The sequence below is a fragment of the Delphinus delphis genome, chromosome 4, assembly GCF_949987515.2.
Source record: "Delphinus delphis chromosome 4, mDelDel1.2, whole genome shotgun sequence".
Taxonomy (NCBI): domain Eukaryota; kingdom Metazoa; phylum Chordata; class Mammalia; order Artiodactyla; family Delphinidae; genus Delphinus; species Delphinus delphis.
Genome location: NC_082686.1, coordinates 119,458,382 through 119,486,261, shown reverse-complemented (window position 1 = coordinate 119,486,261; position 27,880 = coordinate 119,458,382). Strand labels below are relative to the sequence as shown.

The 27,880-nt window shown below is 41.0% G+C and overlaps 1 protein-coding gene across 1 annotated transcript in view; it reads left to right on the top strand.

The window, feature by feature from the left end:
- Window positions 1–315: 315 nt before the first annotated feature.
- The window catches only part of PCOLCE2 (procollagen C-endopeptidase enhancer 2), a 71,289-nt gene continuing 43,724 nt past the window's right edge, over window positions 316–27,880 (top strand). The window contains exons 1-2 of the mRNA XM_060011377.1: window positions 316–655; window positions 1,585–1,693. Coding sequence (XP_059867360.1) covers window positions 573–655; window positions 1,585–1,693 — 192 coding nt within the window. The 5' untranslated portion in view covers window positions 316–572. The remainder of the gene's footprint in view (window positions 656–1,584; window positions 1,694–27,880) is intronic.

Sequence of the window (27,880 nt, the reverse complement as noted above, 5' to 3'; positions counted from 1 at the left end):
TTTATTTGAAAGCAACTAGAGAAAAACACTCCCCAAAGCAAACCAAACCAAGGCTACCCCCCTCCAACCCCCCTCCCACCCCATCATCTGTGGATCAGGGCGCCAGGTCCCATTTGGGTACCACGCGGCAGGGGATTCCCTTTCATCCTTCTCTCCACAGCCCCTGCCCGAGGGGTGTGAGCGGTGTGCGGGTCCCGGGGTGCCAGCGAGGAGCCGCCCGCCACCCCGCCCGCCCCTAGAGAGGAGGCGGCTCCCGCCTGGGAGCCGCCCCCTCTCGCCGCCAGAGAACAAACGGGATATTCAGCAGTGGCCTGTGGCTGCCAGAGCAACTCCTCAGGGGAAATTAAGCGGCGAGGCAGACTGCACCGTAATCGCCTCTAGAAAAGCGCCCGGCTCCGCCTGCCGTGCACGCCCGGCTACCTGGGCTGCCCCGCGGCGGCGCGTGCGAGAGAGCGGGAGAGGGCTCGCCGGGGTGCGGGGCGCGCCGGGGCGAGAGTCCGGGCCGGTGCAGAGCGCGCGGTGCTCCGGGGTGCGCGCCGGGGTGGGGCGAGCCCCGAGCGTCTCCACCGGCCATGAGGGGCGCGGGCGCCTGGGCCCCGCTCTGCCTGCTGCTGGCCGCCGCCGCCCAGCACTCGCGGCCGCAGCCCCCGGAGAGGTAACGCGACCCCCGCCCGCGCTCCCTCCCTTCCGCCCTCTCTTTCCCTCGCCCACGGCTTGGCTATACCCACTCCGCTTCAGGGCGCCGGGGGACCCACACGCCACCAGGACCCCGGGATGGCGCCCGTCCTCGGGGCTCCTTCCGGCGCCCCCCAGCTCCGCCCGCCCCACGGCCCCGCAACTGGCCGGCCACCACCTCTCCTCTCCCCGAAAGTTCAGGCGGGCGCTAGGAAGCACTGGGACCCAAATGTGTGGACTTTGCTTTACTCCTGTTTTCTTCCCGGGAGAGGTTTTGCCCAGAGACAGAAGCCTAGGGAAAAACGCGAGTTGCCCGGCGCCCGGGGAGCGGCTCTTGGCAAGTTTAACTCTTCAACCTCTGAGCTGCCAGATGGCTCCAGGACCTGGGCCGGGAGACCCGCCCTAGGGCCAACTTTGCCTTCTCCTTTTCAATGGAAGGTTCTGCCAATGGCCAACGATTTTCAAACAAAGAGAGAATTAGGCATCTCTCCAAATCCAGGAAATTAAAACTTTTTCATATTAACCAATTACTTGTCTAGCTTTAAAACCATGCACTTCATGGAGCCTAGCTCTCACTCTCTTCCCCCCCCCCCGCCCCGCCCCGCCCCGCCCCGCAGTTAAAATTTCCATTTACCATTTTCCTGTAAGATCTTACCACTTAACGTGGAGGACTTGACTGCATACGGATGGATGGATAGATTGATCTTGTTACTATGGTGGAGACAGATGGCAGCTGGACTGAATGTTTTAGAAGGCTAGAATTTATTCTAAGAGCTAACAAGTATTTCAAATGCAGGCAGTCAATTGTCAGTATTCACTTTATCCATATTAATAGACTGCATCTTTCTGAAATTGACATTAAATTGTTAGACAGTGTTTCAAATTTCTTTTCTTCTTTTATTTTCCCAGACCTGTTTTCACATGTGGCGGCATTCTTACTGGAGAGTCTGGCTTTATTGGCAGCGAAGGTTTTCCTGGAGTGTACCCTCCAAATAGCAAATGTACCTGGAAAATCACAGTAAGCATTTTTTAAGAGGGTATTCTCCAAAAGTGAATACCGGAAACAGTGGAAGAGCTGCTGCTTTTTTCCTCTGCTGTCAGAATTTCGGTTGGGGGCAAATGTCTGTAATAGTGAAATGTTGGATTTATCTCTACTATTTGGGAGATTTTTAATAGAACTAGTGGTGCCCTGCATTAACAGTTAGAAAGGACTCGAGATAATGCTTGCAGGGATAAATTCTTAAAGCAGATGTGTGTCTGAAAACCCAGTCTGACTCAGCTGAGTTTCATGGATTCAAAATTAAGGCTATCTTCAGGCAAAGGCCCATCATAGAGACTTCTAGAAGCTATTTGTTGCCTATGCCTTTCATAAATGTCTCCCAGTGGCGGATAGAAGATCAAAGGTAGTACTCACCTCTGACTACTTTATAACCATTAGGGGGAAGAAAAGGGGAAAGAAAAAGAAAAAAACAATCCCACTTAATGTCTCTGACTTAAAACCACCACTAAAAGCAATCTAAGAATAGAGAATAACAATAACTTAGGGGAGAAAAAGCCTAAAAACAAAAACTAACAAAATGCCCAGGTTGGTTACTAATGGCATAGATTATGCTGAGTCAAGGTAAGAAATCAGATTTAGAGACAGCCAGCCTTAAAAAAATAAGTCTGGATTTAGTCAGCTAGAGTGAGTCATCTTTCCAAGTGAGCATAGTAGTGACCATTATCTTCTTCATTTTTTTCAATTTTGGGAAGTTGTTTGGTACTTGAACACATTAGTTCACTGAAAGCTTCATTCAGTCAGATTGTACCACCCATGAATTAATGATTTTTAAAAGTAGGTACCTCTTATTGAGCACTTACTGGGTGCCAGGCACTGTGCCAAGCATAATCTCACTGAATCTTTGAAATCACTGTGAGGAAGTATGATTATCCCCATTTTATAGATGAGGAAGCTGAGGTCTAGAACAATCATATAAACTGACTTGATCAAGCATTGGGTAAGTCCAACTTTCTATGAAGTAAAGCCTATTTTGCAGTGAGGCCTTCCCACCAAGAAGGTCATTTGACAGGCAGATATGAGGGGGTCTCCTTCTTTAAATAAAAGTCAGTTCCTATATGCATTGATGCTCTCCTGTAAAATATCGGCTATCTAATGAATTGGTACAGATTTCATTATGTTATTGCAACACATGGGGCCAGGAGAGGACGGTCATGAAAACTAGCTCTGCAATATTGATATTAGCATAAATGTGAAATATGGCTCTGAGACAAACATGGAACTTGGTTTTTATATTATAGTTGTGTTTCAGTTATGATTAAATGGCTGTAAGTTAAAAATGACCCAAGGAAATTAGTGACTGAGAGGCACCATGTGCCTAGCAAGTAGACTCCATGGTTAGCCCAGTGTTTTGGGTCTTCGGGGCAATGTTAGTTCTGGAGGTGGGGAAGGGTGTCCAGTGAAAGCTGTCCTTGGTAAAGGAGGGGTGTGCCCTCGCAGAGGCCTGACTACCTTATTTTTATGTGTGGGAAAGAGGAAGTGTAATGGATGCTCCTTATGGGTGCAATGTCAAGGTGAGGCATGCTGGCTCTCATTCCATCACTCAGAAGCCGTGTGATGGATTTATCTTTAAACCTCAGGACTGTTGTGAAGATAACATGAGATGGTATGTATAAAGCTCTTTGGCTGAGTGTCTGCGTTACAAGAAGTGCTCACTAAACGTTAGCTACCACCGTTACCGTTGTTGCTAGTATTGACTCATCCTTTCTTCTGACTGGTAGGCAATATGGCAGATCACTGCCACCCCCTTAGTATATGGGCTAAGCTGGGCTTGGCATCAGCTTTAAAGCAGCTCAGACTTTGATGGAACAATAGACTTTGTTATGTGTATCTAGGAAGCACTTATTTCTGTGCTTGGGTTCTCCTGTGATCTTACTGGAGAGATTCTGTGTGCGTTAGGACTAGGTTGGCTCCTAGTAACAGAGATGCAAAGTAACAATCGCTCAACCAGAAGCTTGGTTCTCTCCCATGTAAAGGAATCTGGAGGTAGGCAATCCAAGATGGGTGTGGCAGCCTCAAATCATTAGGCACTCAGTCTCTGCTTAGATGTGTGCTCAAGTTCCAGCCATCAGGTTCATGGTTTAGCCAACAAAAAGGAAGAGAGGAAGGGCACAGATCCTCCCTTTAAGGACACTGTGCAGAATTACTTGCACCTTGCTGTTTACATTGCACTGGTTAGTTATTAGTTACATGGCCACTTCTAGCTGCAGGGAAGCCCTGAAATGAAGTCTTCATGTCAGGAATCCATGTGCTCTGCTAAAATTCAAGAGTCTTCTTTTGAATAAAAGTCTTCTATCAACTGTGGAAAGAAGGGAAAACAAGCAAACAACAAGCAGTCTCTGTGACATATTTATTTGTGGTTTGCCCAGGCTGCCTGAACTAATGCTCAAAAGTTGAGTAAAAAAGTTGAGCAAATGCCAGCCTTTTTGAAAAATATATATTTTTAGAAAGCATAGGTAATACACAAGAAAGGACTGCACAATTTGCTTTTCTAGTGAAAAGCTTTATAGTTTTCACTCTTAGTCATTTGATTCTGTTTCAAGGGACTGCCTCTTTTATGCTTGCATATGAGTAGCACCAAGAACTTCCAGAGGAGCCCAGTACATTCTCCTGGTTATAATTACAGCCTCAGCAGAATGTTCCCAAAGGCCTTGGATGCTCTCAAGATCTCAGTTTCAAAATATCTTCATTTCTTTGTATTTCACAAGGAAAAGCACTGAATCGTTGGAAAAAATATTCCCAGTTCTTCTTCATGGTCCTCTGGTGTGTCAGAGTAGAAGAAGGGAGCTCCCTAGCTTCTGTATATCCTTGGGTTGATAAAAGAAGGAGGACTGTGGTAGCACTAAAGCTTGTAGAAGCTGGTAGCCCTAAGGTCTGTCATTCATTCAGCAAATGTGTGTTGGGTCTTGGGTACTACTGGAGTTTTGGTGAACAAGGCAGCCAAGCTCCTTGCCCTCATGCAGCTAGCATCTTAGTTTGGAGAGACAGGCAGTTAATATTTAAACAAACAAGTAAACAAGAAAATAGTGATAACTGAATTATAAAAATAAAATAGATACCACTTCATATCTATCAGGATGGCTACTATTGAAAAAACAGAAAATAATAAGTGTTGGCAAAGATGTGAAGACACTGGAACCCTTGTGCATTGCTGGTAGGAGTGTAACATGGTGCAGCTGCTGTGGAAAACAATAGGATACTTTCTCAAGGAATTAAACTTAAAATTACCATATTACCCAGAAATCCCACTTCGGGGTATATACCCCAAAGAAGTTAAAGCTGGGATTTGAACAGATATTTATACGTCCATATTCATGGCAGCATTATTCACAATAGCCAAAAGGTGGAAGCAACCCAAGTATCTATCCACAGATGAACGGACAAACACAATATGGTATACAAAAGAACATTACTCAGCTTTAAAAAGTAAGGAAATTCTGACACATGCCACAACGTGGGTGGACCTTGAAGACATTATGCTAAGTGAAATAAGCCAGTGACAAAAGAACAAATATTGTGTGATTCTGCTTACATGAGGCACTGACAGTAATCAAAATCATAGAGACAGGAAGTAGAATGGTAGTTTCCACAGGCTGGGGGAGTAGAGGAATGAGAGTTAGTATTTAATGGATACAGAGTTTCAGTTGGGAAAGATGAGAAGGTTCTGGAGATGGATGGTGGTGATCGTTGCACAACTTAATGCCACTGACCCATACACTTCAAAATGGTGAAAATGGTACATTTTATGTTATGTATATTTTGCCACAATAAAAACTTTTTTAAAATAAAATGAAACAGAGCAGTGGAATATTAGATAATAACCAGATTCCAATTCCCAAAGGGCAAATCTGTAGAGACAGAGAGTAGATTAGTGGTTGCCTGGGGCAGGGGATAGGTATGGAGATTAACAGTTAATGGTCATGAGGGATCTCAAAGGTGGAAATGACCTATGGTGATGGTTGTACAACCTGGTATAGTTACTAAAAGTTATTTAATTGTGCCGTTAAAATGGGTGAGTTTTATAATATGTTAAATATACCTCAAGAAATATGTAGAAAAAACCAACAAACATAACACAGTGGTGGGATAGAAGTAGCTATGGATGAGGTGGTTGGGAATGGCCACTCTGAGGAAGTGACATTTGAGCTGAGGCCTGAGTGATAAGGATCCAGCCATGTGAAAGTCTGGGGAAGAGCATTTTAGGCAGAGGGACCGGTGGGTGCAAAGGCCCTGAGGTACAGACAAGCTTGATTTGTCTGAGGAACAGCCAGGAGGTCACTGTGGCTGGAACAGAATGAGTTAGTGGGACGATGGGAGAAGTAAAAAAGGTGAGCAGGGGCCTGTAGGCCATGGTGAAGAAGAGTGGGAAGCCACTGGAGAATCTTAAGCAAAGGAGTGAGATGTTCTGATTTTAAAAGATCATTCTGGCTGCTGTGTGGAAGATGAATTGTAGGGCATTAAGAGTGGAAACAGGGAGACCGATTAGGAAGCTGTGTGGCCTCCAGGAGAGAGAAGATGGTATAATGGACAAGAGGGATAACCAAGGAGATGAAGAAATGTGGACTCTTCTCCCTAAAGCAGTTGTCTTAGTAGTTCTGAATGCAGCTAGGGTGGAGTGGCACCGGCCAAGAGGCCCAACGCACCAGGCTCTGGACCCTTGCTTGACATCTGCTCCAGACAGGGCTGTGCTCTGGTGTGGCCTCATCCAAGGCAGTCCATTAAAGGCTTTCTGGAAACCAGTGGATCCAGTCCATTTTCCAGCTCCTGCAGTCAGTAAACCAAGAGTAGAATTCCCACTGGCTATTCAACATCATAGAGACCCCTCAAGACGGAAGAGTCTCAGAGTAGCCCCCAAACTCAAGTTCCCGTAGCCAGAAAGATCCTGGTTCTCAACACTCACCTGCTTTGCAGTCCATTCTTCCAGACTGGAGATGTGTCCCAGCAAGGTGGCTTTCACCACCAAATCCTCTTCATCAAACTCTATCTTATCAGTGGGGGCGTGGAGGTGGGAAAAGCCTAATGTTAACGTCTGTATACTTTGAGAAAGGTGAAGGCTAGTGGTCACAAGCAAACTTTCTAGCCATTTGTATTGGACTTTCTGAGATGGAAGTACAGCTTGCAGGTTGGAAATTTAGATTTGCCCTTAAATTATAGGACTTTAAAATTTTCCTTGCTATTTCTTGGACGGCTGCACTGTCTAAATACACTATCAACATTGGCTATTTAAATTTAAACTAATTAAAATTAAGTTAAAAATTAAAACTCCAGTTCCTCAGTCACCCTGGCCATATTTCAGATGCTCAATGGCCACATGTAGATGGCAGCCACCATATTGGACAGTATATAATATGAATATTTCCATCATCATAAAAAGTTCCTTTGGACAGTGCTGTTCTAGAAAAATTTCGAGGTTAATTTTACTCATGTGAAGATATGTTGAGGAGGCACGTGCTCCGTGCTGCTTAGTTGTACTTCTGCTTTGCAAACGAGGAAGCTGATGCTTGTTCTGTGTAGTGCCAAAGCTGTGACCGGAACTCAAGCCTCTTGACTCAACTATATCTTTCTGGCCACCAACTCTTGGTGACCTCAACTACGCTTAGGTTTTACTAATTAATTTTGCTGAGTGTGTTCTAAAAAACGTATGGCTAGAGTTCAAATCAGAGAATTTGAGGGTTAAGAAATTGTTAAATATTTTGTTACTAATGATGGAGTTGAGGGTTTCTTAGTTTCTCATAAGAGTTGAGGTTCAGGACTGTAACCTAAGGGGCATCTGCATAAAATACCAAGTCTGCATACATGGGGGGTGGGTAGGACTTAAGTATGATTTGACAGCTAAGGCAAGTATAATTTTTGGAAAATGGTGGCTGGTCTTCTAAGCAGGCTTGGAAGGACAACATGACTGGGTTGAGGCAAAAGTCACCCAAAGTGATTGAACAATGAGAACTGCGCCTGTACCAAGCCCGGCAACAAGAAAATGAAACTCCAAGTATTGACATACCACCACCCGGACCGCTCTATCACAGTCGTCCCCCTGCTGAGTACATGTGCCCAAAGGGGCAAGACTGTGCAGGAGACAGTAAGAGACCTCTGAGATCCCTAAAACAAGTCAGGGAGAGTGGACCAGTGTCAAAGAGCACAGCCGGTGGGATGTGGCTCACTACTACACTGGCAAGGCACGTTTACCAAGAGCCCACTAAGCACGGCTGTAGGTGCTGGAGACACACAGATGAATACCTGGGAGATATGAGCATGGGAGGCTGCCTGGGATGACGCATTCCCCAGGCTCTGGGTGGGAAGGGAAATAAAACCCAACAGGCACCTTGCTTTCTTGGGTCCACCAGCACAAAGATCACCATTCTATTAACGGTTTCCTTATAAATTCATTGCAAACTTGGCATGTCACCCAATCCTTCGGTTCCTTGATCTTTTCATCGATAACTTGTTCATTTTATAATCCCAGTAGAATTGGAGATTCATATTGATAATTTGACACAATTTAAAAAAGAAAAAGAAAAGAGGCTTTAGTAGCAAAATAATACCTTGTGAAAGCAACTCTATTCAGAGTTTGACTTGGGCTGCATATGGTATGGCCAACTAAGTGGAACCAGCTGAAACTTGGTTTATAGCAACTATGCAAATTAGAGGAAACTTGAAGCCTAGAACATTCTGGGAACTCTCCTTGAATAGGTATGTAGGAATTGTTATTTTAAATTGGTTCCCAAAGTTAACAACTAAATATTGCATCTGAATTGCTGTTGTTATCTAACAGAAACAGCAGTTGGTATGCAGATGTCAGTGAAAATGATTTTGTTCTTAGATTTAAAGGTGGGCATAATTTACAAAACAGTTTTTAAAAATGAGATTATTCGTGTATGTGGTCTTATTGTTATAAAACATTATCAGAATTACAAGGTATTTGTTTATGATTTATATCTCTTTTTTATTTCCAAAAAAAAGTTTGAAGGTACTGAAATTAGAGAGCAGATTATTGAAGGTTTCAGTTATTATTCTGAGCAGAAATCTGGCTTGGGAAAAAACCAGCAAACATTTGAGCAGTTTAAAATTTGGTGGTTCCTTTAACTCTGAAGTAAATAATGTGGGCTGATCAGAAAGTCACAGACTTATGCCAGAAATGGAAGGAGAATTATAGCAATGAATAGAGTCAGTCCTATTTAAGCCGAAAGTATGTAGCAAAGTTTTCCTTATTTAGCTAATTCATGCAGAGGAAAAAGGCATAAATTGTCATATGTAGAACATCTTCAGATTCCCCAGGTAATACACGTACTGTCATTTTGCTAACTACCTTATTTTTTCTATGCAACTGGAATTAAATATACTCATTATTATACAGGTCGCAGATCTAAAATAATAACAAATGGTTACTTCATCTGCATCCAATTCTGTGATGTCAGTGGATACATGTTAGTATGTCCATTTCACAAATGGCAAAAGTGAGGTCTAAAGAACTTGTATCTTGCCTCATATCCCTGCAAATGGTTTGAAAAGCCTAGCACATTTTCTGACTCGGTGACACAAATGCACTATTATGCACTTATTTAACAAATAAACATTCGCTTAATGCTTATTGTGCATCCGATATGTACTGAGCATTGGGCTGGGCCCCAGGGCTAAAAGGTCAAGGCATAGTTTCTATGCTTACGGAGTTTATAATCTGGTAGGGAGTAATTAGATAAGAAAATCAGTAGCAATTACGTTGTGTAAATAATTATGCTACTCACTGTAAGTAGTTTTAAGTATTGATAATGTGGAATAAGGCTGATTGACATTTTAAAAATTATTGAAGTTCTTAGATTATTTAAATGAAAACAATTATTACCTCATGCGAAGAGTAAAAGATGTTATGACCCACTTTACATCTGTGCTGCTCTAAGACTTGAGAAATGGTTAGATGTCCTTTGTTTGACAGCACAGGGCTGTTTTACAACACATGCCTTGGTATTTCCAAATACACCTAATAAACAATTGCGTAAAGGCATTCCTTACCATGGGGTGATTTTGTTATTTATGTGTGTTAAAGTCATCATACTGAATCCATCCTCCAAAAGCCTGATTAAGTTTAAATGGCATTCACATTTACTTTAGAGAAATGATAGATTGAAAATGTGATTGGGGTTTACATCTTCCCACTAACCTTCATATGGCTTCATGAAAAGCAAGTCAGCAGTGGTGGGGCATGGAATTGCATGAAAATTGAAACATATACTGATGTTCTGTTTAGATTGGGGCTAGGTATATAATTTGAGAAAACAAATAGTGAATTTAGACAGGAACTCAACATTTAAGTCACTTAATCATACCTAAGGGTATGGCAAGGGGTTCTAAAATTACTGTAACTGTTATTTGCCTGGTATAACCACAGCAGGACAGATAGCGGAATGGAATTTTGGCCTTAAACACATATTTCCTGGCTTTAAAATACATGTAGGATTTAGAATTATATAGAGATTTAAATTCCAGTCAACTATGGGGTTTGTTTTAATGTACCTATACATTTGTTAGACTAGGCTTCGTTACTTCAGCTGCCTGAATAGTAGTTTAACCCAATGCTTGACTTAATATCATTCATATCTAATTCCTTAGTAAAGATGAGTGCAATTAACAGAGAATGTCTGCATACCCAAACTTGAGCACTCTATGAATGGGAAAAGAACACGATAGCTACATGCTGTCTGTTTTTTAATTAGGAGAGAATAATTCAGAAACTTTGCGATTCTTATGACACTTAAACTGTCCCAGTTAGGTTTCAATTGATAAAATACTGGAAGCATTAAAACATTTTCCATGCTGCCTTCAGTCCTTCTGAGAAGCAGGGGGAATATAAATCCTAAATAAATAAGCAAGTAGGTGACGATTTCCCACTGGGGCCTCAGCCCAATTTTTCTAAATTTGTTTAGTTTCCTGCTTGCTTTTAAGGGCTTCTGTTGCTTGTTTTGTTTTGTTTTTCTTTGCTGTCTCACATGGAAATCAAATATGTTTTTATTGATTGAAAACATGATGTTTTATTAATGTGCTTATTTGTACTGCTTGTATTTTTAGGCCTGGTTGAAGGCAGATGCCTTAGAAAGGGCTTAATGAGTAGAGAAGAAAATGAGAGACCATGAAAATGAAGTCCTCTTTGGGTATTTCTTTTTTCTGAAAGAGATTCTCTTTAATAATATATTAATGACAAAAAGTAATTTTTACTGAAACATCACTATAGTAATAGAGCACAAAGATAAACACATTTAAAACCCCTCTATTAAAGAGCTGTATAATGAGAAAGCATTTAACAGAGGTAAAACACCCAGAAATGGTTTTAAAGATTGTATTATTAAAAAGACCGATGGAATTAGTTTCACACTCCTATCCCAGAGTTCAATTTATGATATGAAATTATAGGCAAATTTGAATTGTTCCATAAAATTTGCAGATTCCTTGCAATCTATCAGGTATTGACGGAAAAAAAAAGAAAAAGAGAGTGGTTTCATTGCTTGGTTGCTCTATGCTGGAGACCAGAGAAGCATTTACAGGGCTCCTAATTCTAAGGCTTTCTCTCTCTTTTTTTTTTTTTTTCACATTGTCCTGCTTTTAGAGTTTGGAAAGTGTTCCGGTGGTTAGCTGCTGCACAGTCAAGTTTTATCTGCATGGATCATTATTCCTTGAGCCTATGAAAAACGTGATCACTAAAACACCCCTGCACGTTATAATTTAGCAGCCTTATTGACAGTGGCAGTGGCGCTTTGGGGGTACTCTTGAATTTCTTACTCTAGGGACTTGGGAGAATAGAAGTGTTTTCTTCAGATATAAGAGTCAAGGTGGCAAGTCTCTGTAAAACCAATATAAATATCTAAAAATAAATGGAACCACCACAGAGACGTGGGGAGTTGCAATTAAAGCTGCACAAGCCCTGCCACTAAATATCACCTCTCTTTCACCACCTCAGCCCCAAGACACTCCTGGACATGAAATATAATAAAATAGTGTTTCCCAAAGTGCAGAGGGAGGGAGAGACCTTTTCGTCACAGATGGGCTGTTCTGTGGACCAAGCTGGTAAGAAGCACAGGGAAGCCGGTGGAGATTGGATTGCTGCTCACCGCTCCTAGAAGTGAATTGATAGTGTTACGGACTAGGGTTCTTGACCTTCCTTAATCGATAGAAATTGATAAGAGGCCAGACAAGAAATTCAGGCCGTGCCTTATCGGGGGCCCCTGCTGCAGCAGGGGGGGAGCGAAAACAAGGAACGGGTTCCCTTGCTCATTTCTGGGGAGGGGCAGCAAGCTGGTTCCTTATATGGGGTGAGGATAAGCGTGTGTCCAGGGGTCGGGCTGGAGGTGTGGCTTAGGTGGCTTGCCCACCCTTTTGGTGGAGTTGAGTGCAGGTGACGTGCACATTACCCCTGTTTTTGCTCCGGGCTCTTCAGAAGTGGCAGTTGGATTTTTGATCTCTTTGTATCTTGTTGTCCATAATTTGCCCCAACTGGGCATGCACACAGTTATTTTTAGTCCCTTATAGTTTCTTTATATTGTGTTGATTGAGGAGACATTTTTCCAGGTGCAAGCACTGCAGCAGAGGGTCCCTGGTCCCAGCCTGTCTCAGTAAGGGTCTGATAGAGGTCTGATATAGACTTTCTAAAAGCCCTGGGCTATGATTGACCTTCTGGGAAGAAATCATAATTCATTACAACTATTTTTAAAGTACCTTTCAGAGATCAGATGCTGGGTTGGGCAGGGAGACTGTAATGTTTGGAAAACCATGTCCCAGAATAGGGCTTGGTGTGGCAAGGAGGCTTTCACTAGGCTGGGAGATGTCCCGGAAAAGATCACAGTAGCACAGGGTAACAAGGTTCACGGTGGAGTGTTGTAAGTATGGCATCACTCAGTGACTAGTAGAAAGGGCATTGGCGAGTCATACTGAAATATTTTTCAGCTATTTACTAGGAATGTGATGCACTTTCTAGAACTTTCCAAAGTTGGTTATCATGGCCAGACCTGCGTTGTAAAGGTAGCGTGAGGATTGAAGGAGGTGGTAGATGAGAGGCCCTTGGCACGGCGCTTGATGCAAGAAAGTAGTCAATAAATTTTTTTTTTCAACCTCTCTTCCAGGACTGCAATAAGCCATGAAAGGGTGGTGTTTGTGTAGAACTTGTCTGCAAGCCAACGCATTTCAAGCTGGATGGTAATCCCTTTGGGGCATGGCTAGCTCCCATGGGTATTGGAAATACCCATTCCTACTCACTATGTCCTTTCTTCACTTAAAATATGGTTTTTCATAAGACTTTGTCCACAGAAGTGCTTCCAAACCTTCCCTGATTCTCCTCAAGCTAACCACCTCTCACCCAGCACCAACTGAGAATGCCCCTTAACTTTTAAGACTAGGGTGTTTAGGGGCAGAGAAAGGATTGTCAGTTAAGAATTGCAAATAATTTTCTGTCTTTAGAGATGGGGATTTTAATTTGCTTTTGGAGGCTCAAATCATCAGAATAGTCCCCACTAGTTATACAGATTAAGTAATGAATTTATTCATTAATTCCTAATAGAGATACCCCATGATATATTATTGATAGTTAAGAGTGCAGTTTCTGGAGCCAGACTGCCTGGGTTCAAATACCAGCTCTCCTATTATGGTGGTGAATCCCCAAAGATGACCCCTAAATAACCTCACCTCCTGGTATTCACGCCTTTTTCTAGTACCCCCAAACATTGAATCTTGGCTGGCCCTATGAAAAAATAAGATGAGAAGTGATACTACATGACTTCTGGGGTTGGGGCATAAGAAATCTTAAAGCTTTTGCCTTAGTCTCTTAAAACATGAACTCTGGGGGAATCTAGCTGCCATAAAAGGACTGCCATGCTATGAGGAAGCCCAAGCTAGCCTTGTACAGAGGCTTCATGGAGAGAGAGAGAAAGATGCTCAGACAGCCCCCAGCTGTTCCAGTATTCCCAGCTGGGGTGCCAGACATATGAGTGAGAAAGTCATCTTGGAGGACCAGCCCCAGTTAAGCCTTCAGACAACTTAAGCCCTAGCTGAGAACTGATAGTAATTGCATGAGATAATTCAAGCAAGAATCACCCAGCTGAGACCAGTGAAGTCGCAAAACCATAAGAAATAGGAGTACATTGTTGTTTTAAGCCACCAAATTTTGGGATTGTTTGTTATGCAGCAGTAGTACCAAAACAGTTACTTACTAGCTGTATGACCTTGACCTTGAGTTACATACTAGCTGTATGACCTTGAGATGAGTTTCCTCATCTATAAAATATGGCTAATAATACTCTCTACCTCATAGGATCATTTTGGGCATTAAATTAGTTATTACATGTACAGTATTAAAAACCATGCTTAGCACATGGTAAGTACTCGAAGAAAAAGTATTATTCATCCATGAACTATTTATTGAATGCTTAATATGTGTCAGGCCTTGTTTTATATTCTGGAGATAAAATAGTGAAGGTTCTCGTACTGATGGTGTTTACTCTCTATGGGGGGAAGAGAGACAATAAAACAGATCACAAATAGTACGGTAGGAATAAGTACCATGAAGACAATAAAACAAGGTGATGTAATAGAGACTGAGGCTGACGATGTGACGTTTGAACTGAAACCTGGATGATGCAAAGCATCTCCCCACTGATGGTTCCTGAAGAAACTGTGAGGTCATCACTGCTCTGAATGCAGATGACTAGGTATGTGGCATTAAGCAACTTCTGACATTTCTTGTCCATTACGAGTACAAAATGTCTTCTGGATGATTACGAGTGAAAAGGCCTTGCTCGTGAATTAAGGTTAACTCCTGTGGACAGAGTAGTGGATTTGGTTTGCTTCTTTATATTTGGTTTGTTTGGCTTTTACTTTTGAAAGGTGCCTTGGGATGTGGACAGGGGAAGAGCTGAAGGGTCAGTTTTTGTGCGTAATGTTGTCTTGGGTCCCAGGTGACACGGAGTGATGCAGAGTTGGGAGGAAGGTGTTGTCCTCATCCTGGCTCACAAGTCTCTGCAACTTGGGAGCGTGCAGAATCTTAGGAGCATCAGAAAATAACACCCTTGAAACAGATGCTTCCTCTTCATCGGCCCGTTCAGGGGACTTGGTGGGCACTTCCATCACCAGGAACATTCTATTTATCCATTCATCTGTGAATGGACACTTGGGTTATTTCCACTTTTGGGCAATTTTGAATAACGCTGCTGTGAACACTGGTGTTCCTGTGTCTGTCTGAGTCCCTGCTTTCAATCCCTTTGGGCATACACGTAGGAGTGGAATTGCTGGATCATGCGGTAATTCTCCGCTTTATGAGGAGCCACCAAACTGCTTTCCAGCAGTAAGAGAGCAAAGACATGTGAACGCTATCACTAGGGAGCCAGACAGCTTTGTGGGCCTGTGTAGACATCCCTTGGAGATACTCCAAAACAACTGAAATTTTAGGGGGGATTCTGGCACAGTCGTCAAGCTAATAGGAACTTGCACCATTGTTCTTTAGGGATTACAACTAGGCATTTATTGTGTGGGGGATACATATATGTGGTAGAAAAAAAATTTTTTTTACTGCAAGGCAATTATCAAGAGCCATACATGTACCCTAGGAATTGCCCAATATACTTGTTTTAATTATTATATTAATTGTGATTTATAATTTTAATGAACTTGCTTTATTATTCTCCATAAGTCTTATATATATTTATCCCTATAAATCTGAGCAATGCATATATTGTTTTATTACTCTCTATAAATCTTAGCTATTTATATATCTGAAAATAATGAAACTATATTTCTTAGTAGAGAAATAAATCATAGAATTATTAAGTCAGAAAGGAATTACCAGAAAGCATTCCTGGCTGTCTATCCCCCAGTGCAGACTGGAATCTACTTCCTCTGTGTTCCCATAGCATCCGGGGAGTATCTTTATTGCAACACTGATCACTGATCATCTGTTTACTAATCTGTCTCCTCTACTAAACTGAAAAGCTCTTGAGGACAAGACCCTTATTTTAGTTTTCTGTTCTCCTAGTAGCTAACATAGTGCTTGACACAGGCAATAGTAGCTGATGAAAGAATGAATGTATAAATGAATGAATGTTCAAATGAATGAGTGAATGAATGAATAGATCAATGACTACACCTCCTTTTAGGCAGAACAGCACAGAAGCTATAGATCTCTGCAGAAGAGTATCAATTTATTGCCAAAGATCTCTAGGGAAGGAGACTTATTCTGAAAATGACTTATTCTGAAAATGTTTGTAATCTGCAGAATGCTACCGTTAAAAGAGATGTTCCCTTCCTGCATCCTCCTTGCTTCTAGTTGTGTGCCATATGTGTGCTGTTTGCACCTCCCCCTGCGTTTGTGCATTACCAGTCACCTTATGGTTGTACTGGGTGACCACCAGTCAGTCAGCGTAACATCAGTGACATGAACAGAACAACACACCCTGTGGATTTAATGTCGATTTCTGCATATTTACTTTCCAATATGGGTGAACATTCTTAGATGCATCATTGTGTGAAGTTCTTCTTCTGTGCCTTCTGTTCCACTGCACAGTGTCACTATAAATACGCATTACCCTTCTCATATACGCAAAAGTACAGTGCTGCAATATTAATGTTGACTTTGTAAGCTGTTAGTTTTAGGTATAAAACCATTCGGGGTTGGAATTTGTAAATAGTTAAGTAGAGAAATAGGTAAAACAGTTAATATGAATTAAAAGTGTGTTCTTTTCTTTTTTTTTGGTTTTTATTTTATTAAAAACATTTTTTTTATACAGCAGGTTCTTACTAGTTATCCATTTTATACATATTAGTGTATATATGTCAATCCCAATCTCCCAGTTCATCCCACCACCACCACCACCAAGAGTGTGTTCTGTTAGCTACTTCACTTTGGTAAAAACGTTACATTCTTTTAAAGCCAACACATCCTTATAAAAATGTAAGTGATAGAAGGCTGAATGAAAGAGATTAGATTATAACATAATTCTCACATTTGTAGAATTGCTTGGTTGAATGAGCATTTATAACATTGAATAATATCACCTTAAGTATTATATTTAAGTTTAGGTATTTCATTCCATTTAGCCAATAAATCTTTTGAAAAAAAAAAAGTCATTTGGGGCAATTCTTCACATCTTGTGAGGATGAATTAACAGTAAAATTGTCATCCTGTTGATGAGGACACTTCCCTCTGGCTGAGTAGTAATTTTCACACTTCCCCAAGATATGTATTCAGTGATCCTTGGGGGCTTTTATGAGGGAAACAGACATGGTAGCTTCTGTTGCAAAGCCAGGCAACAAGAGGCGAGATTTTTCTTCCCACTTAGTGTTATTCTGTGAACTGTGACGAAGACACAAGATGGAGCACCTATGAGGATGCAACAAGAAAGGATGTTGGTATGGGAATCAATGAAATTATTTTATTTGATTTAGGCAAAAAGTATTTACTGAGCACCTAGCATGTTCTAGGCAGTGTTTGGGCACCAGGGATATGTCAATGAACCGGGCAGACAGAGATTCTTGCCCTCAAGGAGCTTTGCATGCCTTGCATGTGCTGGGAGCAGTGAAGAAGCCTGTGGAGTGAACAAAGGGGAAGGGAGCAGACGCTGAGGTCAGACAGGGAAGGGTGGGGTAGATCCTATACAGCCTGGAGACCAGTGTGCGTGAGATAGAGAGCCTATCAGTCAGGGTCTCCATGGAAAACAGCATGCTTGAAATAGCATGTTGGGGATGGGGTGTTGTTTACAGAGAAGCTGTTTAAAAAGGGTAGGGAAGCTAGAGGAGAGAGATATTACTAGAACCCAGGAGTCAACCCAAGGGGACCTCACAGAGAAGGAGCCAGGGAAGTTAATATCCTGACCTAATTCTCTTCCGTGTTTTCCGTTTCCTGTTGGGGCTTCCCATGGCCACAGCACCCGAAGACAGTGGTTGATGCATTGATCCAGGTTAACCACCCAGTAAGGGGAGTAGGATGGAGATGGGAGGAGAATGGATCCAGAGGGACAAATGGAAGACATTGGGCACAGGAAGCCTGTATCAGTCTCCAGAGAAACAGGACCAGTAAGACATGGATATACATACACACACATGCATATATACATACAAACATATACACACGTGCATATAATGTACATATATGTGTACATATAAACACACATATACATATGTATATAAAATATATACACACATATACATACATACATATATAAAGAGATTTGTTTCAAGGAATTGGCTTATGCAATTATGGAGGCTGGCCAATCGGAAATCTGTAGGTCAGGTCACTTGGCTGGATTCTGTCAGTCGGGAGCTGAGATGCTGCAGTCTTGAGGCAGAATTCCTTCTTCCTCAGGGAAAGGTTTTGCTCTTAAGGCCATTCAGCTGATTGGATGACGCCTACCCACATTATCAAGACAGCCTTCTTAGTGAGCTGATTGTAGATGTGAACACATCTATGAAGTACCTTCATGGCCACACCTAGGTTAGTGGTCGATTGAATCATTAGGTGCTACAGCCCAGCCAAGTTGACACGTGAAACTCACCATCCAGCACCACATCAGGGTTCTGGGCCAGGAGTGACATCATGTGACTTGTGCTTGTAAAGGATCACCTGGATGCTGTGTTGAGAATAGAGCATAGGCTGCTGGGGTGGAAGAGGGGAGCCTAGGTAGGAGGGTCTTTCTGTAATTGAGGTGAGAGGAGATGATGGCTTGGACCAGCCATGGAGGAGGTGAGGGCTGGTCAGTGTCTGGAGATACTTTAAAGTAGAGCCAATAAGAATTGTCGATGGACAAAATGTGGGGTGGAAGAGAAACAGAGGAGCCAAGGATGGCTTCAGAATTCTTGGCCTGAGCAAACCGGAAGGAGGAGATCAAGGTGGCACAGAAGCTGGGGTGGAGCGGATTTGCCGGGGTGAGCAGGGGTTCCGTTATGACATGTTAAGCTGGGGTGTACATCAGACCCCACAGCAAAATGTCCTTCCAGATACCGCTTAACCAGCAGAGAGGACAGGCGGCAGGTAACAGATTGCTTCCTATTCTTGATCCAGTGTCTCGGAAAAAGTAATGAAAATGTTACAAACTTGATCAAATGGCAGCAGTGAGCCCCGTCTTTAAAGCGTGAGGTTCAAGGAGCTGCTGCAGTATAGGACTATGCTTAGGTGTGCCGGCGGCTGAAGATAAAGGTGCTCATGAAGCTTTTGAAATGAAGAAGGTATATAGTAAAAAACAAAAAAATCACTTCACTTCACTGTTAATGTCTATAAAGACATTTCTTCTGCTTCACATGACCTGGTGTATTATAGCAATAAATCCTATTTCTTCCCTACCCTAAACCTATTATTCAGAGCCATAACGTCACTATTTTACATTGAAAATTAGGAATTGGAATCCTTTGAGTTTGAACTGGGGTACAAAGTGTTTGGTTGCTGAGACTTTGGCATATTCCCAACACCGGATGTTTTCCTTCACCTTTCAGAGAAATAAATTAATAACTTAATATTGGGCATATTTTCAAGCTATACCCAAATGCTGCAGCAGAAAGTGAAAAAATACTTTCTAGAGCTAAGTATTATCAAGACAGAATCAGGAACCCATTCATTGCTCTTGCCCAAATTGAAACAGTCAGCTTTCTAGGCCTTGAGTGTGATAAATCCATCAGTCTTAACATTTTACAGAATGCTGCCATGTGTCATGAGAAATCACTGTTATTCCGGGTCCTAATTTGATTTGACTCTCCAGAACTTTCTGACAAAGCCAGCAAACACTTGCTGCCATTCTTGACATCCTATGATGCTTAGGATTTTCTAACTTTTAGAGACAAGAATAAAAAATAAAACTGACTGCCTCTGGTACTATTACCAAATGTATTGGCACACTCTAGAATCATCCCTCTTGTTATTGTGAAAATACTATTAATTGCAAGATAGTAAATGAATTTAATTTTAGACTTTTGAAAACAGGCCTAGAGTTGACAAACTGTGTACATTGCCTGTATCTGTTAAATGGTCCTTGGAGGCCAAAAGTTGGAGAAACACTATTCAAGACAGTGCTCTCCTTAAGAGCAGAAGCCACAGTTATGTTTGTCCTTTCCTTAGAGCCCAGCAGGTGACCTGACACGTAGTAGGTCCTTGATAAATATTTGATTAATTTATTGAAAAAAATTGGATAGCCTTCCTAGAAGAAACAAAAGAATTATCATTGTTCCCTTGTGTTTTTTGTCCTGCCTGCAAGGAACCTGCATTCGTTTGGGAAGAGTTTACAGCCATTGCATTCCTGTGTTTTACTGATGAGTTATCGTCAACGCATTCTGCTGCACTTTCCTCACACGTTTCAGTTACTTTTCTGAGCAGAGACAAAGAACCACAAGTCACAACCCTCTACAACAATTCAGCTTTAGCTCCCTTGGGAAACTGTCAAATTAACCACTAATATTTTCTGTTTTTACTCACTTATGAAATGGCTGTTACTTCAGATTAAGAATACAGTTGATATTAATGCTACTGAACTGAACTTGGGTCCGCTTGCCTGCCCACTGTGCAGCAAAGCCAATCTGCTGACACTGGTTTGTAGTGAAGGAAAGTACAGTGTTTATTTGCAGGGCACCAAGCAAGGAAAATGGGCAGCTCATGTTCAAAAGACCCAAACTCCCTGATGGCTTTCAGGGAAGGGTTTTTAAAGGCAACATTTGGGATGAGGGTTGCAGATCATGGACTTTCTTCTGATTGGTTGGTGGCGTGGTAACAGGGTGATGTTTTTGGAATCTTAACCATCAACCTTGTGGTTCCAGCCATTCTGGGGTCTACAAGCTTGTGGTCAGCATGTAGTCACTATTTTCCACTTTAGTGTGGGTCTTAGTTTCTGCAGAACAACTGGAAGATATGCATCACCATGTTATGTCTATCCCTTGAGCAGGAACTAGGACTCTGTTTTATCACTGAACTATTGTTTAGGCTATCGCTACTTTTCTTGCTTAACTGCTTTTCCTTTGTTTCTGAATTCCACCACTTCTCTAATTAGTAACTGGTTGAGTCTGTGCTTTGGAACTAAAGGAAGGCCCAAGAGACTAAAGCCTTTCTCTGCACACAAGAAACAGGGGACAGGGAGGGGGGTGGCTTTTGTACCTCTGTGGGCTCCACGGGGTCCTGCTCGGTTTCACTCCCCCCTTTTCTTTGATACTCTTCAATCCTGAGGGGAACAGGGGCGGGACAAGAACGGAAGTAAAGTTTTGGATAGAGAGGTTAATCGTAAACTTGGCAGGGTAACTCAGTTTTAGGGAGACTGGGTTTCATTAACAGGACAGCATAAATTAGATATGGCTTGTAGTAAGTTGTGAGATTTTTATACTGGATCACGGGGCGATGGACTATGACTAGACTTTATAGCAATTTGTTGTTCAGGTTCATATCAATTTCAGAGTTCCTCAGTAGCAGGTTTCAAGATTGCACAGTGTTGTGGATGGCACTTAACTAGTGGCTGTGTTATGATACATAATACTTGTAATTTTAGCCAACATTTATTGAGCCTTAAGTAAGCAGCAAGCACTGTTCTAAACTCAGTAGATTGAAAGATATATGTTCGTACCATCTGCATGACATTGTGTATTTCTGCTTATTTTAGTTTTGGAGGGTTTTTTTTAGGTATACTTTACATAGAGTGAAAGGCACAAATTTAATATTTATAATTCAATGTATTTGACAAATGCACCCACCTGTGTAACTGACACCTCCTCCATTTCCAGTATCCAGAACCTTTGCTCTCACTCCTTCCCAGACAATTCAACATTCCTCCACGGTACAAGCACCATAGATTAGTTTTTCTTGTCCTAGAACTTCATAAAAATGGAATAATTTGGAAAGCACTCTTTTTCTTGAGTTTACTTGGCATAATGTTTTTGGATTTATCAATACTGTTGTGTCAGTAGTTTGTTTCTTTTATTGCTAAATATTATTCCATTGTATTCCAAACACCACGGTTTGTTTACCCATTCTCCTGCTGATGGACATTTGGGCTATTATGAATAAAGCTGCTGTGAACTTTTTGTGAAGGGCTTTTCAATGCATATGTGTTTTCTTTTCTCTCGTGTAGCTGCCTAGCAGTAGAATTCATGAGTCATGGGATAGGTACACATGTAACTTCATAGGAAACGGCCAGATCAGTTTCCAAAGTGGTGACCCTTTTACACTCCCACCAGCAATGGCAGAAAGTTCTGTGTGCTCCACATTCTAGCATTTGATATCATCATCAATCTTTCATTTTATTTATTTATTATTATTCTTTTAAACACCTTTATTGGAGTATAATTGCTTTAAAATGGTGTGTTAGTTTCTACTGTATAACAAAGTGAATCAGCTATACATAAACATATATTCCCATATCTCCTCCCTCTTGCATCTCCCTCCCACCCTCCCTATCCCACCCCTCTAGGTGGACACAAAGCACTGAGCTGATCTCCCTGTGCCATGCAGCTGCTTTGCACTAGCTATCTGTTTTACATTTGGTAGTGTATATATGTCCATACCACTCTGTCACTTGGTCCCAGCTTACCCTTCCCCCTCCCCACATCCTCAAGTCCATTCTCTATGTCTGTATCTTTATTCCTGTCCTGCCCCTGTGTTCATAAGAACCTTTTTTTTTTTTTAGATTCCGTATATATGTGTTGGCATGCAGTATTTGTTTTTCTCTTTCTGACTTACTTCACTCTGTATGACAGTCTCTAGCTCGATCCACCTCACTACAAATAACTCAATTTCGTTTCATTTTATGGATGACTAATATTCCATTGGATATATATGCCACAACTTCTTTATCCATTCATCTGTTGGTGGACACTTAGGTTGCTTCTATATCCTGGCTATTATAAATAGAGCTGCAATGAACATTGTGGAACATAACTCTTTTTGAATTATGGTTTTCTCAGGGTATATGCCCAGTAGTGGGATTGCTGGGTCGTGTGGTAGTTCTATTTTTAGGTTTTTAAGGAACCTCCATACTGTTCTCCATAGTGGCTGTTATCAATTAACATTCCCACCAACAGTGCAAGAGGGTTCCCTTTTCTCCACACCCTCTCCAGCATTTATTGTTTGTAGATTTTTTGATGATGGCCATTCTGACTGGTGTGAGGTGTTACCTCATTGTAGTTTTGATTTGCATTATTCTAATCATTAGTGATGTTGAGCATCCTTTCATGTGCTTGTTGGATCTGTATATCTTCTTTGGAGAAATGTCTATTTAGGTCTTCTGCCCATTTTTGGACTGGGTTGTTTGTTTTTTGATATTAAGCTACATGAGCTGCTATATATTTTGGAGATTAATCCTCTGTCAGTTGCTTCATTTGAAAATAATTTCTCCCATTCTGAGGGTTGTCTTTTTGACTTGTTTATAGTTTCCTTTGCTGTGAAAAAGCTTTTAAGTTTCATTAGATCCCATTTGTTTATTTTTTTTCCATTTCCATTTCTCTGGGAGGTGGGTCAAAAAGAATCTTGCTGTGATTTATGTAACAGAGTGTTCTGCCTGTGTTTTCCTCTAAGAGTTTTATAGTGTCTGGCCTTACAATTAGGTCTTTAATCCATTTTGAGTTTCTTTTTGTGTATGGTGTTAGGGATTGTTCTAATTTCATTCTTTTACATGTAGCTGTCCAGTTTCCCCAGCACCACTAATTGAAGAGACTGTCTTTTCTCCATTGTATATTCTTGCCTCCTTTATCAAAAATAAGGTGACCATATGTGTGTGGGTTTATCTATGGGCTTTCTATCCTGTTCCATTGATCTATATTTCTGTTTTTGTGCCAGTATCATACTGTCTTGATTACTGTAGCTTTGTAGTATAGTCTGAAGTCACGAAGCCTGATTCCTCCAGCTCTGTTTTTCTTTCTCAAGATTGCTTTGGCTATTCGGGGTCTTTTGTGTTTCCATACAAATTGTGAAAATTTTTGTTCTAGTTCTGTGAAATATGCCATTGGTAGTTTGATAGGGATTGCATTGAATCTGTAGATTGCTTTGGGTAGTAGAGTCATTTTCACAATGTTGATTCTTCCAATCCAAGAACATGGTATATCTCTGCATCTTTTTGTATATCCTCTTTGATTTCTTTCATCAGTGTCTTATAGTTTTCTGCATACAGGCCTTTAACCTCCTTAGGTAAGTTTATTCCTAGGTATTTTATTCTTTTTGTTGCAATGGTAAGTGGGAGTTTCCTTAATTTCTCTTTCAGTTTTTTCATCATTAGTGTATAGGAATGCAAGAGATTTCTGTGCATTAACTTTGTATCCTGCAACTTTACCAGATTCATTGATTAGCTCTAGTAGTTTTCTGGTGGCATCTTTAGGATTCTCTCTGTATAGTATCATGTCATCTGCAAACAGTGACAATTTTACTTCTTCTTTTCCAATTTGTATTCCTTTTATTTCTTTTTCTTCTCTGATTGCTGTGGCTAGGACTTCTAAAACTATTTTGAATAATAGTGGTGAGAGTGGACATCCTTGTCTTTTTCCTGATCTTAGAGGAAATGCTTTCAGTTTTTCACCATTGAGAATGATGTTTGCTGTGGGTTTGTCGTATATGGCCTTTATTATGTTGAGGTAGGTTCCCTCTATGCCCACTTTTGGGAGAGTTTTTATCATAAATGGCTGTTGAATATTGTCAAAAGCTTTTCTGCATGTATTGCGATGATCATATGGTTTTTATTCTTCAATTTGTTAATGTGGTGTATCACATTGATTGATTGCGTATACTGAAGAATCCTTGCAACCCTGGGATAAACCCCACTTGATCATGGTTTATGATCCTTTTAATGTGTTGTTGGATTCTGTTTGCTAGTATTTTGTTGAGGATTTTTGCATCTATATTCATCAGTGATATTGCTGTGTAATTTTCTTTTTTTGTAGTATCTTTGTGTGGTTTGGGTATCAGGGTGATGGTAGCCTCGTAGAATGAGTTTGGGAGTGTTCCTCCCTCTGCTATATTTTGGAAGAGTTTGAGAAGGATAGGTGTTAGCTCTTCTCTAAATGTTGGATAGAATTCGCCTGTGAATCCATCTGGTCCTGGGCTTTTGTTTGTTGGAAGATTTTTAATCACATTTTCAATTTCAGTGCTTGAGATTGGTCTGTTTATGTTTTCTATTTCTTCCTGGTTCAGTCTTGGGAGGTTGTGGTTTTCTAAGAATTTGTCCATTTCTTCCAGGTTGTCAATTTTACTGGCAAATAGTTGTTTGTAGTAATCTCTCATGATACTTTGTATTTCTACAGTGTCAGTTGTTACTTCTCCTTTTTCATTTCTAATTCTATTGATTTGAGTCTTCTCCCTTTTTTTCTTGATGAGTCTGGCTAGTGGTTTATCAATTTTGTTTATCTTCTCAAAGAACCAGCTTTTAGTTTTATTGATCTTAGCTATCATTTCCTTCATTTCTTTTTCATTTATTTCTGATCTGATCTTTATGATTTCTTTCCTTCTGCTAACCTTGGGTTTTTTTTCTTCTTCTTTCTCTAATTGCTTTAGGTGTAAGGTTAGGTTGTTTATTTGAGATGTTTCTTGAGGTAGGATTGTATTGCTATAGACTTCCCCCTTAGCACTGCTTTTGCTGCATCCCATAGGTTTTGGGTCGTCCTGTTTTCATTGTCATTTGTTTCTACGTATTTTTTTGTTTCCTCTTTGATTTCTTCAGTGATCTCTTGGTTATTTAGTAGGGTATTGTTTAGCCTCCATGTGTTCGTAATTTTTACATATTTTCTCCTGTAATTGATATCTAGTCTCATAGCATTGTGGTCAGAAAAGATACTTGATACAACTTCAATTTTCTTAAATTTACCAAGGCTTGATTTGTGACCCAAGATATGATCTATCCTGCAGAATGTTCCATGAGCATTGGAGAAGAAAGTGTATTCTTTTGCTTTCGGATGGAATGTCCTATAAATATCAATTAAGGCCATCTTGTTTAATGTGTGATTTAAAGCGTCTCTTTCCTTATTTATTTTCATTTTGGATGATCTGTCCATTGGTGAAAGTGAGGCATTAAAGTCCCCTACTATGATTTTGTTACTGTCTATTTCCCCTTTTATGGCTCTTAGCATTTGCCTTAAGTATTGAGGTGCTCCTATATTGAGTGCATATATATTTACAATTGTTATATCTTCTTCTTGGATTGATCCTTTGATCATTATGTAGTGTCCTTCTTTGTCTCTTGTAATAGTCTTTATTTTAAAGTCTATTTTGTCTGATATGAGAATTGCTACTTCAGCTTTCTTTTGATTTCCATTTGCATGGAATATCTTTTTCCATCCCCTCACTTTCAGTCTGTATGTGTCCCTCGGTGTGAAGTGGGTCTCTTGTAGACAGCATATATATGGGTCTTGTTTTTGTATCCATTCAGCCAGTGTGTCTCTTTTGGTAGGCACATTTAATCCATTTACATTTAAGGTAGTTATCGATATGTGTGTTCCTTTTACCACTTTCTTAATTGTTTTAGGTTTGTTATTGTAGGTCTTTTCCTTCTCTTGTGTTTCCTGCCTAGAGAAGTTCCTTTAGCATTTGTTGTAAAGCTGGTTTGGTGGTGCTGAATTCTCTTATCCTTTGTTTATCTGTAAAGGTTTTAATTTCTCCATCAAATCTGAATGAGATCCTTGCTGGGTAGAGTAATCTTGGTTGTAGGTTTTTCTCCTTCATCACTTTAAATATGTACTGCCACTCCCTTCTGGCTTGCAGAGTTTCTGCTAAAAGATCAGCTGTTAACCTTATGGGGATTCCCTTGTGTGTTATTTGTTACTCTTCCCTTGCTGCTTTTAATTATTTTTTCTTTGTATTTAATTTTTGATAGTTTGATTAATATGTGTCTTGGCATGTTTCTCCTTGGATTTATCCTGTATGGGACTCTCTGCGCTTCCTGGACTTGATTGACTGTTTCCTTTCCCATATTAGGGAAGTTTTCAACTATAATCTCTTCAAATATTTTCTCCCCTTTCTTTTTCTCTTCTTCTTCTGGGACACCTATTATTCAAATGTTGGTACTTTTAATGTTGTCCCAGAGGTCTCTAAGACTGTCCTCAATTCTTTTCATTCTTTTTTCTTTATTCTGCTCTGCGGTAGTTATTTCCTCTATTTTATCTTCCACGTCACTTATGCGTTCTTCTGCCTTAGTTATTGTGCTATTGATTCCTTCTAGAGAATTTTTAATTTCGTTTATTGTGTTGTTCATCATTGTTTTTTGCTCTTTAGTTCTTCTTCGTCCTTGTTAAATGTTTGTTGTATTTTTTCCATTCCATTTCCAAGATTTTGGATCATCTTCACCATCATTACTCTGAATTCTTTTTCAGGTAGACTGCCTATTTCTGCTTCATTTGTTTGGCCTGGTGGGTTTTTACCTTGCTCCTTCCTCTGCTGTGTATTTCTCTGTCTTCTCATTTTGCTTAACTCACTGTGTTTGAGGTCTCCTTTTCACAGGGTGCAGGTTCGTAGTTCCTGTTGTTTTTGGTGTCTGCCTCCAGTGGGTAAGGTTGGCTCAGCAGGTTGTGTAGGCTTCCCGGTGGAGGGAACTCGTGCCTGTGTTCTGATGGATGAGGCTGGGTCTTGTCTTTCTGGTGGCAGGACTGCGTCTGGTGGTGTGTTTTGGGGTGTCTGTGAACTTATTATGATTTTAGGCAGCCTCTCTGCTAATGGGTGGGGTTGTGTTCCTGTCTTGCTTGTTGTTTGACATAGGGTGTCCAGAACTGTAGCTTGCTCATCGTTGTGTGGAACTGGGTCTTAGCATTGAGATGGAGATCTCTGACAGGGCTTTCACCACTTTATATTACATGAGGCCAGGAGGTCTCTGGTGGACCAATTTCCTGAACTCGACTCTCCCACCTTAGAGGCTCAGGCCTGACCCCTGGCTGGAGCACCAAGACTCTGTCAGCCACACGGCATTGGAACCCATATTGAATCTGTAGTCCAGGATCTTTTGGAGTGAAAACGTGATGAGCTCTGGAGCAGCACCAACACACCACTGAGGTGCGCACCATAGATAAACCTTAGATGATCATCAATCTTTCTAATCTTAGTTATTCTGAAGGATGTATAGTAATGTCTCATTGTGATTTTAGTTTGCATTTCCCTGATGACTAATGAGGTTGAAAGCTTTTCATGTGCATATTGGTCTTTCTTTATGAAATGCCTGTTCAAGTCTTGTGCCCATGTTTCTTATTGGA